The sequence below is a fragment of the Hetaerina americana genome, unplaced genomic scaffold (genome assembly GCF_022747635.1).
Source record: "Hetaerina americana unplaced genomic scaffold, ioHetAmer1.1.p SCAF_4, whole genome shotgun sequence".
In the NCBI taxonomy this organism is placed as follows: Eukaryota; Metazoa; Arthropoda; class Insecta; order Odonata; family Calopterygidae; genus Hetaerina; species Hetaerina americana.
This window is the reverse complement of record NW_027286985.1, coordinates 38,668,103-38,683,488: the sequence shown is the minus strand read 5'-3', so window position 1 is coordinate 38,683,488 and position 15,386 is coordinate 38,668,103. Positions and strand designations below refer to the sequence as shown.

Genomic DNA, 15,386 nt, shown 5'->3' with positions numbered 1-15,386 from the left:
GTAGACAACATCACTTGTAGCAACTTGAGCGATTTGCATAAGTATTTGCCAAGCCCTGAATATACATACAAGGCCATAATTTTTAATTTTCTCAAAAGAGGAATGTGGCTATACTATATATGGGAGAAAGTGGTTCAAATTAACCATATTATCAAGAGTGATTTCATACAGCATAGAACCAAACTCATTTAAAATATTGGTGCATAAAAGGATATCAACTTTAAAAAAACCATTTTGTACTAAATGTATTGAAACTAACTTTTTAAAAATATTATCTTGAAAAGGAATAAATAACCCATCCAACACTGCTTCCCAACATGGTTCTTTATTGACCTCCAACAAAACAACTCCCGACAGGCAAGTTGCCACATACTTTCCTTATCCATAATTTCAGTCAGAGCCTTCAAAAAAATCTTTATTTCCTATATTGTGATGAATCGCCACTTATTTGTGTTGGGTGACCAGAAATAAAATTTAAAAAATATATAAAAACTGTTCAGAACATTTCATTACAAATACTAAGTAGTATGGGACAGAGGGTTGCAGATATCTCAAATTAAAAGGTTAAGAGGGCACCATTTCTCAATGTAACATGTGTGTATCACAATTCTATTGATATATTCTTTGGATTTTGAGGGCTCAGTCTGACACAAAAAATGGGGTCAGCACTTTGAACCCAACTAAAGCAAGGTAGGGTCACCTTATTTTCCTAATCACTATCTATTTCATTTCTAGATATGAAATTAAGTAAGCAATTCTTCACATGCTTCACAGTGAAGCCAACATTCTTAGCCTGAAATTTAATCATGGCGGGGTGGCCCTTTGGTCTTACAGTCGTTACACCTGAGCTTGGTACTGTGTTGAAAGGATCAACATTAATTGATACTTTTAAAAAACAAAATTTAAAAATAGCACAGGAGAAAGTCTGCTGTGTACCCACTCACGGTATGTTTTCTTTTTTATTCAACCCATTCAACTACACAACAATCAGTCAAGAAATTAATGGGTTGCTTTGAAGAAAAAAATAACACTATTAACACTACCATGAACAATAGGTTCAACACAAACATGGTTGTCAAGCAAAGAATTTGTTGACAGGTGGAATGAAAACCTCATGAACTCATGAAAGCCTCATGAACCAATCAATCTACACTCCTGTTTGCAACTTCTGGACTTGTTCCATATGTGGATAAGGCAAACCTATGCAAACAGGTTCAGCAACTTGTCTCATGTATTTCCTTGTTTCCCCTTATTTTTGGATCCCATTGTCTTCCACCAAGAGTGGCACAAATCACATGAACTGAGGTTGAAAGAACATCCGGAGCTCCCAACGCTAGCTTCTCACTCTTCCACCCCATCCAAAGGTTATTCACACCTTTGGAGTAACCCAGCTTCTTTCTTCTCCACAGTTTCAGCAGCACAGAAATCAATGAAACTCTTGATTCATATCACTTACAGACTTAATGGTAAACTAACCAACCATTGCCAACAAGGAGAAGAAACAAATGGATGTACACATTCTTTAAAACTTGCCCTTTCATATTAATCTGGATGAATGACCATTTATCATTTTTCTGACAGTCATGAAACAAACCAAAGTCCCAGATCAATTTTGCACTATTTTTTTCATTTACAGGACTTAAGTATAGGTAAATAGTCACAAGAAACCAATGAAACAGCAGACTGGTTTACAAAACATGTTGAAAGCCATCAGACTTTTTGAGGTATAACAAACAAAAGGCATGAGGGATCATAAACAAATTAGACAATTGAACAAAGAACAGGTGGGGAGAGAGTTAGAAAATATTGTTGACCGGCAACAAGAAAAAAAAATATTTACACTGATTAGAAAAAACAAAGAAAAACAAAAGAAAAACCTCACAATTGCACTGTTTTTTTGTCTTCTAAAAGTCTGTTTCCCTCCTGACAATGCATACAAAATGAAATCTCTCTTTTCCCCATATCCTGCACACCTTGCTTTGGACACACGACCACACCAAGATACATTTCTTTTCAAATCTTTTGCAGCTTTGAAAAAAAACAGCATAATCATCATCATATTACACTTGACTGACATCCGTAGCCTAGCAGTCATGAACTTGGCACACATGCACCCATCACTCTTTCGCACACAAACACTCGGCTATCATTTTACCTAACTGTGCTCTCCCAGCAATGGGGAAGACTGGAATGTCACATGACCATCTCTCCAAAATTATTCCAGCTGGCTTTTTTGAACTCCTCTTTTAAAAGCGTCTGTTTTTGTATTTTTTTTAACCACACCATGAACTGGATGCTTTGAGAAGAGCGATCAGACCATTTATCCTGCAAAATTTCCCTGCACATTCATGTGCGGGGAATTTTACCAAGATATTTTTTAAAAATCTTAATTACTTTCTTCCTAAATTTAAATTGGATTTTTTGCTTTTTTTCTACCAGAGGCTGAAGCATAGCACACCACCATATTTACAAGGAACTTGGCAAAAAATCTCACCACATGTATTTTGCGAAGATGTTGAACCTGGTCAACTTTGACCTATGGTGACATCAAAAAAGAAAATATACACTTCATCTTTAATTTAATAAAAAAAAGGTTTTTTGCCATTTTGCTACCTGGCTTACATTCTGCAGGCAAAAAAGCCTGCTGTTTATGCATCCATTCTTCTCAACTTTCTCAAAGAGACACCCTGCTTTCCACGTTTGCTTTCCAACACCACCCCTGCTACTCTCATTTTGAAACATTTCATCCCCAGGCTTTCAAAAAACCCTTACATCCACCTGAAAAAACTACTTCTAAGGAACACACAACAAGAATCCCTCACAAAAAGTTGTGTAACAAAATAAACTTCTTTCTCTTTTTCTTATTTTAATAACTTTTTCACTTGCTAAGGCTCCTTTTTGCGACTGGAGCAAAAACATCATCATTCTCAGTGGAGTTTCTCTGTTTGACTGATCTGAATAAACAACTTTATTTCTGGGTATACAGGGGAAATTAAATCTATGCTTTTTTCAAACAGTTTAGACTAGGGAGGAGAGAGATACATAACTAAGGGCACTTAACTGGCCAATGCCCAGGGCAAATAACTCCCACTCCTAAAGAAACTGCTGTTTCTTGAAAATAAAACTGCTCTTTCTATAATTTTTTTTCTCCCTCTGCTATGACTCAGCCTCTACACATCTATCAAACTATTAACTATCTGCTACACACTAACTTGTAAACTCTTTTTTAGTATTTTAACGATCTACAAACTACATTCTACTAATATTACTCACATATAACTCTCACATGGACTGACACACAAGGTGACGACAAATATTCACAGACAAAAAGAGAACATCACTGCTCAAAACTTAAAAAAAGTAACAAAAAAACATAATGACTTAGGTCTAATTACACACATATGAAAGAGTTTTGTTTGAAGCTTGAAACTGATGCTATTCCTTTACCTACAATAGATGAGTTTGTTACTCCAATTCAAAAAGTAGTTCACTTTGCCACTAATCTGAAATTTCAATTATTCTCACTTCAACCAAGACTCTTTGAATTACATGCATTCTACAGTTTCAATTTTTTTCTTTTTACACAATTACAATTTTCTTTTTACACAAATTTTGTGCACCACGCTTGGGTGCTTACTACTGTCAACTTGTTTTACAAAGCTGTTTCCTCTTCCAGTCATGAAGGAGTTCAAGCAGCATTTGAGTTTTGCAGCACAATATCAGTCGAGATATAGCTATAGCACTACGTTTGTCTGATGCATGGTTCATCAAAAATGGAACACTTGGGTCTCTCAGTTCATGCAAGTGTCTTAACTACAAGTTCTCAAAAAATCCGTAAAATGCATGGCAATTTAAATAACTTTCTTTACACATTTACGATTTGTTTGGATAATCCATGCTTTAAAAATAGAACCATTTCCCATCAAATTCAGATGTACCAAAATAAACTAAATTTTCCCCTGTTAACAGTAAAATCTCCATTTCAATATTTAGCTTACCTACTGATGGATGAAAACAATTATGTGCTTTCAGGACCAGAAAAATCATCACTTCTCGCAAAAAAATGTATAACAAAGCACTTCACAGTTCACACACATACACACTCACACACACTAGTTTGGCTGAATTCAACACAGTTCCAAATTGTCACTAACCTGGCAAATATAGAAGTATATTTTGGCCATATTAATGCTACTGCACCATGATTCACTTTTGAAAGAAGACACATCATCCTTCTTTATGCTCACTCTTATTTTCAGTAAACTTTTGATGAGCAATCCAATGCTTGAAAACAGCAAATCAGCTCATCCATCACTAACTACTTCTAGTCCCTTAATCATGTCAATCAAAACACTCAAAATAAGAGTGTGCATTAGTCACATTACAATTTTTTCGATAAAATCCAAGAGAAACTCGATCATTTGATTCATTGATGAAATGACCAGCAAATGTCTGTTTCATGGATCAAGTAATTAGTCTGAGTGATGAAATTCTTTATAAAAATGATATTTATAAAGACAAGACCACAAACCTCAGGCTACATAATAAAAATCATGCTATGTGGAGAACGCTCATGTTCTACAACACTAGGCAAAAGAACCCCTTACTCTTTCTTCAACAGCTACAACACAGAAACAATGAACTAGAAGGTAATTTGGCTTAGTTTTTTCAGTTAATCCCTGTCTTGGATTCTGAAAGGCACGTATCTAAAAAACATTTTCTTACAAAAATCTCAAAATTTTCCAACCTGATTCTCTTGTTTAAAAAAATAGTAAACATAGAAATCACTGCCAGCAGACTGGCACCACCAACCAGGCTGAGCTCGAAGAATATATATCCATGCATAATATATTCAATGTAAGGAACAGAATGCACTATAATGCAACCGAAACACATTGATAACAACGCGGTCCGGTATCAATATGGAATGTGAACATTTACTTATTTTTTTCTCTCAATAAAAAAGTACTGTCACTATATAATTTAAAAAATTAACCAGACAGTATGAAGGAATAGTGATGTGAGAGCAAGGGGAGAAAATAGGCTGGAAGATTGGATATTGAGTGTGAAGCATTGGAAGAAGCTAATAATTAACGGCTGTGGTAGTCTCCTTAGTCAATTTGGAAAACATTAGAGACAACCCCTTTTTTATGAGTGTAAAACGATTTCAAGGGTGAGCATGGATTTGGGGAAGCCAAGGCATGTTTTTCTTTGCATCCTTCACTTTATCTGAAGGAATTAAGATATTTTAAATTGAATTAACTCCCAACTTAATTCCCCATTTATCAACTTCCTCTTACGTTACTCTTGGCAGGCCATATCAAGGGTGGCAGATTATTAAAAAAGCCTGTTGTCTTATGATGCCCAACAACTTTGGTCAATTGTAACTATTTCAAAATGCAGTTCACCTTAAACGAAGAAAAAAGGCACTGCATTATGAACTTCCAATTCACACACAATTCATAAGCCAATCACAACCTAATGCCAGAGGTTGAAATAGTCCTACTTTTCCACATCTGCATGGAAAAGAACAAAACCTCACACTTCATAAAAGAGTTCCCTAAATCATTCGACATCCTAATAGGATTCTGACCTGCCATCACATTTTAATCTCCAAGCAAAGAGCTCATGTTCCTTCTTCAAATTACCTAATTATACCTGTAAAGAGAGAAAAAATCTTTTACAATACATATATCACTGAAAACATTACTACCTTAAACATATGTATTACAATAAATTTAAATACTCCAATAATAATTTACTCTTCATTATATTTACTCTTAACACTTAACTAAGTTCATTACCATTGTGAAATTACTGTAGTTCCTGGTACAATAGATGAACATTTTTGCTACAAAATTTACTCTCAAAACAGCCTACGCCTAATGGGCTGAGGGTATACGGGTATAACTTCAACCTAATGCCAATGTACCAGAAAAAATACTAACTATTAAGCTAAAAAATAAAAAAATGAAAACTTCTTAAATATGTTAGTATTTAGCATATTTTCCAGTATCAGGTATAGAAAATGGATGCCTTCATTTCAAAATTTGATAATATCACTGTTTTGAGCCAGTAGAAAGCAATAAAGTTGTAATACTTAGTTGTAATACTTCCTTGAAAGTGCTTCTTAAAATAATTCATACATAGATCTTCAATGTATACAATGCAGTTTGTTTAGTTACATCTCGCACTTGGTCCTCCTACAAAACTTATAAACATTTGGCTAACATGAATGCTGCCCTTTGGCTAATAACTTGTATCTCTCTCGCTAAACTAAGTGTTGCCATAAAAGTTAAAATTAGAACTACATTATAGGATTTAATAGACTATCATACATTGTTGCATTTAAACTTCAAGTGATAAATTACTGTTCAAAATATGGAAACAGGAGAGCTGAGAGCCATATTGCTCCACCTCACTCAGACTGATATGATATGAGAATTGGGGAAGCAGATGATGGATTTAGTAAATACAGGGTAAAAAACTTCCATGTTCAGGTGTTCCTAAACACACAAATCTTGAGGAACATTTTAAGAACAACTTGATATTAAATCACAAGAAGAATGGGATTACCGTTTCAACAACACTTATTTAAATTGAAGCGAGAAAATAAGTGATAGGTATGCCTATTACCAATTTTACCTAGCGCAAAAACTGCCACTTGAATATGAAAGAAGGGTTTAAGGCAACAACCCATGATGTCATACCAACAGAAAGAATGAACTGTTGATTACTAGTGTTTGTAGCTAAAAAGGTCTAGGCAGATGGTTTAAAGTGACACTATCATTATATCTTTAAAAAATGTGAAATTAGCTATGCACCACATGGAAGTGAAGATAACATTGTTGATATAAGAATAGCTCCTAATTTTTTAATGTAACAATTCCATTTTCTTCTAGAGGCCTCTTCATTTTATATTAATCCAAGTTTCTATTCTCATAATTTGGGCAGAAATGTAATTTCATGGCCAAAATTAAATGGCTTCGGAATCCAGTTCTTTCCCCAGTTTTTCAAGAATATAAGTTGTTTCTTGCTTTCAGCAATTCATTTGCACAAACATTTAAACCACCTTCTTTCCCCAATGTAATTGAACTGATGCTGCTAAATTGATATTCATTTTCTATTTTAGCATTTTCCCCATAGTATAGACATTCAACAATATTAGTATCAGCACTGGATAAGGTAGACTTTGGATGGACACAGCTAATACAATGATAAACCAATACGTTTGCTTGCTTTGCCTAACAAAGGAAAACCTGGTATCCAATACTACAATAAGTTCCTCTTCAATTTTTCATACTTTCTTCCTTCATTTCATTCCACATACCTATCCCTGCATTTCTACCTCTTGCCATTTATCTAACATTCTCCAGTCACAATCATCAACATCCCATTGCCAATCAAAATGATAAAATATGGATGCCCTTAAGCCTTTGGATTTCTGCAACAATTCTTTCTCCTCCATCATGGCTAGCACTTCCTCATTTCCTTTCCACTCAATTTCACCATTTTCATACTTCTTCAAACCCATTTTTCAAAACCCTCCAATCTACACTAATCATATTTCTTCAATAACTATGTCTCCGCACTTTACAAAATTACTCTCGATACCAAAGTTTTGGCCAGCATGAAAGAGGAATACAAGGTTTCTTCCACAAAACTTTTCATGTAAATCAAAATCTTTCACTCCAAATGAATTTCCACACAGTCAAGCCTGATACTATTTAGCACATTTAGATGAACAGTTAGTTCATTAACATTATAACTCACCATCCCTGTCATCAATTCCCTCTTATTTGTGAAAGCTTCTTTGCCTAACAAAAATTCCCTCCTTATGTCCCTACTACTTTGACCATTTTGTTCCAAAAGACTTCTGAAATGCATAAACTGTTCAATTAGTTTTTGCTTGGTATTTTTATGTTTAACATAGCCTTTCTCTTCCTCAAAAACCACCAACTTACATTTTGATTACATTTATTCTCACCCAATACCAATCACAATGTCTTAAAAATGGACACACCAGAGTTGGCAATCCCTTGGCTGACTGGCAAACTAAAGCTTGATCATCCATAAACCCTATTTTATGAATTTCCACTGACTTTCATTCCTATCACCAGTTCTTCCCATGCCAGTTTATCCATTTCCTCTCCATAAACAGGGTGTTGCCGAACAAAATTGAAATTGTAATTCCCATCATTTTATACCATATGCAGAGGTTTGCCATTGGTGCCCAAATAAGCTTGACATATGTACTGAACAGTCATCAATTCAAAATGGTCGCAATGCTAAGAACAAGCGTGGAGTACAACCAATGAGCTGCGATTATTGAAAGTGTACACGCTGGTTGCTCAGTGACAGGAATAATGTGATTCTTTGGGCACCCAAGATCCACGATATATGATTTCATTGCCAAGTATAATGAGTCAGAGAAGTCTGACAATGGTTTTGTAACACCAGCGAGGAAAATTCACTCAAAGAAGGGCTTGTCAGGATTCCCGACATCATCCAATGAACTCAATAGAAGCTTATTTTTGAAGACCCCGGGCATTTGATGCAAAAGTTGTTGGTGTGAGTGAAAAGACTGCGTTAAATCATCAAGGAGGAACTCTGTTAAAAGTTTTACACTATTTAAATAAGACAGAATCTTTCCAAAGCTGCCAAGACAAAGAGAGTTGAACGTTTGCATCCTGTTGTTGTGTACTTCCAAAACAATACTGCTTAACAAACCAGATTTTTTTCTGACCAAAATTTTTTCACCGTGGATACTAAAACCAATCATAGGCATATGACCCCTAAGATGTCCTTTATTTCCAGAACAAAATTTCAGACAAATGTTCACGTGCTAAGGATTGAGTCCTGTGAGGGTGATGTCATGCCACCGCATTTCATTAACAAAGGGGAATATATCAATAAAGAAGTTTATTTCCATGTTCTGACGAATGTAGTGATGCCGTGGATGGAAACTGTCATTTGGAAGGCCGCTTGTTTTCCAGCAGGAAGGTGCAACAGCCCATACTAGTCATTTGGTGCAAAAGTGGTTGTCGTACAACAACAATATATTTTGGTCCAAAGAATTCTGACTTCTGAACAGCCCAGATTAAAGTCCGTCAGACTACTGTATGGAGCATGGTCAAAAGGGTCACCAAAACAAGCCCAGACATCGAAACGTAGCACTATTGAGAGCCATTAATGAAACAACATTTGCCAATGTGGACCACAACACGTTTAAATGGACCTGTGAATGCTTCAGACAGATAATGAAGGCCATCCTTTAAGCCAATGGAGAATACACATTGAATAAATTTGTTGTTTATGATCATATCAATAATTTAGTACATCCACCACTTGTACCTGAGCAGACAGACACAGGTTGCAGATAAGTCTCTTATCCCTCTAATCTACTCCCTATTTTCAGCAATAGATTCAATAATACTGCAAAATTTATTCTACTAACACCTTTTCGAAATCCATGAAACAGAAAAATACATCCTGATTGTACGTTCCCTCTGTTAGTGACTTCATTGCTGCATTCGGATAACCACTTTGACTATATGCAAAATCAAACTGATTCAAAGAAACATGCCATTACATTAACTATTATCAGAGTAATCCACTAATGCACATTAAAATGCAGCAATTTTCAGTGTATAAATCATTCACCTAAACCAGGATTGAAACCTGGATCCCTCAATGCCTAGCAGAGTACTTTGGGCAGTTAACCTATTAAGGTGTCCACCTACACACTTGAAATTTTCAGAACTTTTAAACAAGATTTTGTGACGAAATATCACACATGAAATGTCACAGATATTGGTAGTCATGCACATCAAGCCACAGTCCAAGAGAATAAAGCCTAACTTTGGTTTCCAGTGTAAGAGGATGCTTCAGTAGTTTAACTGGCTAAAGCACTTGACCAGACATTGAGGGATCGGGATCCGTAAACCAATCAAGGCAAATGATTTTAACACTTTGAAATTATTGCATCTAACTTTTTGTTATTTAGTCTTCACGGTTGGCTCTTTTTCCCTCTTTTGAGTCGGGTACTAACACTGAACTGATAAAATCTTTGGGTCAAATACTTCCCTAATAAATGCTATGAATTAGTCGATGAAAAATCTTTCATATTATCCTAAACCATAAGGTGGTTCCATTCAAAGCTGCTAGTTAACAAAAATCACTAGATCACTCAATCATATCAACTTCAAACGATAATTTTCCTTAAATAGAGTTCATTTTCTAAAATTCCATGTTATATTACTAGATTTCAGGATTTTTCCCCTAAACTCCAGTTTTTTCCCTGTTTTCAAGTACTCAAATTTCCTTGATTTAAGTTCAGTAATGCATCAACAGCAGCGATTGAAAGCTGAAATATGCTCAGTTTACCTAGGGCAACAATAAAACAACACGTGAAGCTTTACTGAAATTTTGCTTTCACTTGAAAAATAATTAGCTAAGGCCTTAGCAATGCTAGGTTTATGGAGAGTTTTTTCTTTCCTATATCACAACTATAAAATAATTTTAATGTTTCTTCAATTTTAAAGGAGGGTGGACCTGGAGCCCTTATCACTGCTCCTAAGAAAGTAAATATTAACACCACAATTGCCACTGTGAGAGAAGATTTTAGAGTAAAGTTAATAGAACTATCAGAAAAACTGAAACTTTATTTGGGAGGCACCAAAATATTAGTAACAGAAAATTTTCAAATGAGATGTGTCTGCACAGAAAATCCATAGAGAAATTGTGATCATCTCACACAAATCAATGTGATCTCGGTTCTTCGTTTTCCTCATACTCCAGCCATAACCCCATGGGATTTTTTACTGTTCCCCACAATGTATACAAATACCTTCAAGGAAATAGTTTTTTCACTGTTTGGGGCAGGCATGTGCACATGCAGGTAAGTAAACATGTTTCAACTAGCAACAGCTGTGGCTTGCTAACCTTTAATGCAAAATGGTCTGCTGACAAAATCAATCAGAAAGGATATCCACCTACCAAAAATTTATTTTCAATACATTTATGAGTTGCAATGATGCCACAGTCTGATCAAAATTAGGTCCTGCAAACAATGAAAAGCATTCAGGTGCAAAAATTACTACTCATTATATCAAATGGCCCCTGAGGAGACAAAATTAGGCTTTCCTATTACTGATTTAATTTATGTGTACACCACTGGGAAATGAACTATATCATAATTTGTGATGCAATACCTTATTACTCTTCATTCTGCAGATTGTGGTTCATTATATACGAAAAAACCTTTTGTTATGATTTCCATTTTTACATAGCTGTTGAACCACTCATAATATCAAATGGCCCCTGTGGAGGCAACATGAGGCTTTCTCATTACTAATTTACTTTAGGTATACACCACTGGGAAATGAACTACATTCATCATAATTTGTAATAAAATGCCTTATTGCAGTTCATTCTGTAGATCGCGGTTGATAACATACGAAAAAACCGATTGTTTCATATAGCCTGAAATTTAATTCATTTTCTGCCAATTCTAACAATAATGTGCACATTTGATAAGGGGTCCTGGGCCAATTAATTAGCTTTATGTGAAAATTTGTAAAAATTAATTCTTTTTGTACATTTTGTAGCTGAAAGTCAGGAGACTTTGCCATAAAAACAGATTTGAAATATGTACTAAGTTGTGATATGCTTTTTATGCATAATCATAGCCATGTAAAAATTTCCTTAGTATGCAGAAAATGTGAAAAAATTATAATTTTGTATATTTAATGTAATAGTCATTAAAGGTTAAAATGGAAAATTCAAGTTCCTTTAAATCAAATGTTCACAAGACAACAAAATGAACTAACTTAACAAAAGCATTGACACAAATGTTCTATAATATCCCATGCAAAAATATATTTTGATCTAATGAAATAGATCAATTTTCAACATTCCTTATAAAAAATATTCCATATAACTTTTTAAATTAGTTGATATGAACGTATAAGCTCATTATATAATAAGCCCATCTAGTGATAGCAACTACACTTTGGAAGAAAACAAATTAAATAAATTTGCTATCAATGATTGGGCAGGCTACTCACAATGAAGTACATCATGCATTCATGCTAAGAGAATTATTATATAATGGTCGTATAATGAAAGGGAGTGGAGATCCCATGTCCGATTAAAACACCAGGAGAGAGCACCACCCAGCAGTTAGTAATTCTACTAGCCTTATTATATTTATTAACAACTGTTTTAAAAGAATTACTGATCAGGCCTTGTATCCAAATAGCAATTCAGTAGCATCTTAAGTTCTCATAAACTACAACAACTTGGCAAAGTAATTTCCAATATTTTTCCAATTAAGTGAAACCTTGCTATAATAACACCAGAATCAAGATAATTTATGGCAAGGCATTCAATGGACACAAGGCCATAAAAATTATTAACACATTTTAAGGCAAATGGGGACTTTCTGCAACTGGTATTTTAAATCACTCATGGATCTCCACCCACCATGTAATTACTTGGCAGGTTGCTGTGCAGCCTGGTATGCCTGGTATGAGTTGTCTGGTGATGCTGCATTGGAAGTCTGCTCAGAATCTGGCATTGGCAACGTGTGGATGATGGACGTACCAGGCCCAGGGTAAAATGGGTATGCATGTGGTCCTGCTGCTATATACTGCAAGAGAAATGCAGGATGTCAACAAGTAACTATAACCATACTGTTGCATTCTAATAAACGGTAAATATCCTTCTCTAATCATGAAATCTCAATATATAAATCTCATCAATACTATTTAAGTGACATGAACAGCCTCTAAGCTACCACTGTTATCTCTTCATGTATATCATGTGCACTACTTTATCTTTTCTATGTGTCAAAAAACATGAGAGCTCCCATTTCAACTATCACTGATTATACCTTAGAATACAAAAAGTTAATACTAAATTTAGAGCTATAAATATCCAGATCATAGCTCACTACACTAAGGAAAAACTGGGAATTAAAACTCTTGGCTGAGATTAGTATTTTGCTTTCCCAAAGCAAAATACTAATCTCAGCAAATCTCTTATCTTGCAAAAATGGTGCATGAGGTAGCATTTCAAACTTTAATTCATGAATTTTGGCCATTGCAATAACAGAGTTGTGAGCTGGTGCACGTCTTGGTGAAACAAAACTTTCTTCTTAGCCAAATGCGGCTGCTTTTGCTTGATTTCTTCACTCAAACGTTGCAATAAGTTGGCATAATACTCGCCGAAGATGGTTTTTCCTTTTTAAAGATAGCAAATGAGAAATTATTCCACACGCATCCCAAAAAACTGACGCCATTACCTTGGCTGCAGATGAAACGGTCTCTGCCTTCTTTGGAGTGGGCTCTCCATTTTGAATCCATTGCTTTGATTGTTCTTTTGTATTGGGTGTTAAGTAATGGACCCATGTTTCATCCATTAATATGAAACGGCACAAAAATTCTGCTTTGTTGCTGTGAAACTTTGCTAAACACTCAATGGAAACATCTTCAACACACTGGTTTTGCTTCACACACTTTTTGAAATGCCTACTATGTCTGCTCATTCGTGCCCTTTCAGTCGACGATCGTCCAATATCACTTTGTGGATTTTCTTCTCCGTGTCTGGAGTCATCACCTAATTTGGTCAACCAATGCGATGATCATCTTGACAGCTCATACCGCATCGTTTAAACTCTGCTTCCAAATATTTTACTGTAGTAAACAAAGGAAGCAGACTCACCCAGAGTAGAATCCAGTTCAGCTTTCATATTAGTCGGGTTAAGGCCTTTCAAATAAAAGTATTGCATCACATAAAAAGGACCAATTTTCTCCATTTCCACAAATTCACTGAAAACGTTCACTTTCGATGGCTGTCAAACAAATACTAAACAACGTGGCGTCTTCAAACTTGAAAGATATGCTTTACGGATTGCTTAGTTTCTACTAGTGATGTTTTTCAAACAACTACTGGCATCTCTAGGTAAGGCTGGGCACTTCTGGGACCACCCTTGTAGCAGTGCACATTAGAGACTGATGTCAATTCAGGTTTTCAATGTTAAAGAAACCTTTGACAGATTTCTGAAAGAAGGCTCATGGTAATTTTCACTTAATTTAATGATAGCAGGGGTAGTTACATTTAAAAAATAGGAATGGCCTTCCAAAATGGAGGAAAACAACTATTTCAGAGTGTTTGCCTAGAGCCTATGAAGAAAATCTAGTAAGATTTTAAAATATTTCCTCGATCTTCAAAATCCATTTTTCTGTTTATCACGGAAAATGGGAAATAATAATCAGACCCCAGTTTACCATATGCCAACAACACTTAAGCGAACAATGCTGGAGCAAAAACAGAAAATGTAAACTGTGGGTGTCAAGATACAATGATGGATGACTAGAAAGAGTAACAGAAGTTTTGGTAGCTGGAAAGAAGCTTCCATCAGGTAGGCCATTTAATGGCGAATCCTCCACCATTAGTGAAGTATTATGTTCTTAGCAGGAGCATAAATTAGACCACAAAAAAGGTTGGATGAATAATCATTTTGCTTTGAAATGGATAAACTGAGTGTGGAAATATCATCCAGGTTCCCTCTATACTGTTCCATTGGTGGACAGTTTATGATGGCAATTTAAATAGTAATTTAAATTATAGTAGACCAAAAATCTTCAGTTATTTCAGAAAACAATCAAAATTAGACAACATTTTTATTCTTATAATATGGAAATATGATAACTTTGTCAACTTACAGAGCCTGCTGTCCCAAGCTGTAAGGTTGACATATGTGTTGTGAGCTGAGGAATCATTGAACCGTACTGCACTGAAGTGGGATCAGCTGATGGCATCATCTTTAATTAAAAATAAATAGAATAGAATCAAGATAAAAATACACTTACTTAAAAAACTGAATGAAATTTACCATTCATATGATCAAAATTTCTCACTCTTATTAACATACTAAGACAGTTTTGCACAAAAGATTAAAAATTCTGCCATCACATGTAATAAATGAATTAATATCATCTTAATTTTTTCAGTATTTATGACATTTTCATATCAAAATACAGTATTACCTGGCATCAGGTATACAATAATATCCTACCAATAGAGGTCCTTAATGTGGATTGAGAAATTTTAATTTTTTGTACATTCAGAAGAAATATATCTGGAAAAAGTTAAATTTAAAAACATTTTTTTTGATCAAAACCTACCCATAAAGCCTGTATTAATATAAAAGGCTAGGGAACCCTTTGTTAAGGGATGCAAATTGATTGAAAATGATGAAAAACCTTTTTTTCTTCCATGTATGAATAAGAATGAATACATTTTAAATTGGGGATGAAAGAAGTCCTTAGCTGATTTAAAAAATAGCCCTTACATTAAATCTTCTCAAAATTGATCAAATC

General features: G+C 34.9%; 1 protein-coding gene across 5 annotated transcripts in view; it reads right to left on the bottom strand.

Annotated features, from left to right (window-relative positions):
* Positions 1 to 305: 305 nt before the first annotated feature.
* The window catches only part of shep (alan shepard), a 543,944-nt gene continuing 528,863 nt past the window's right edge, over positions 306 to 15,386 (bottom strand). For all 5 annotated transcript variants that reach the window (XM_071590328.1, XM_071590331.1, XM_071590327.1 and 2 more), the window contains exons 10-12: positions 14,730 to 14,828; positions 12,498 to 12,652; positions 306 to 5,658 (exon numbers count right to left, since the gene is read on the bottom strand). In XM_071590328.1, coding sequence (XP_071446429.1) covers positions 5,649 to 5,658; positions 12,498 to 12,652; positions 14,730 to 14,828 — 264 coding nt within the window. In that variant the 3' untranslated portion in view covers positions 306 to 5,648. The remainder of the gene's footprint in view (positions 5,659 to 12,497; positions 12,653 to 14,729; positions 14,829 to 15,386) is intronic.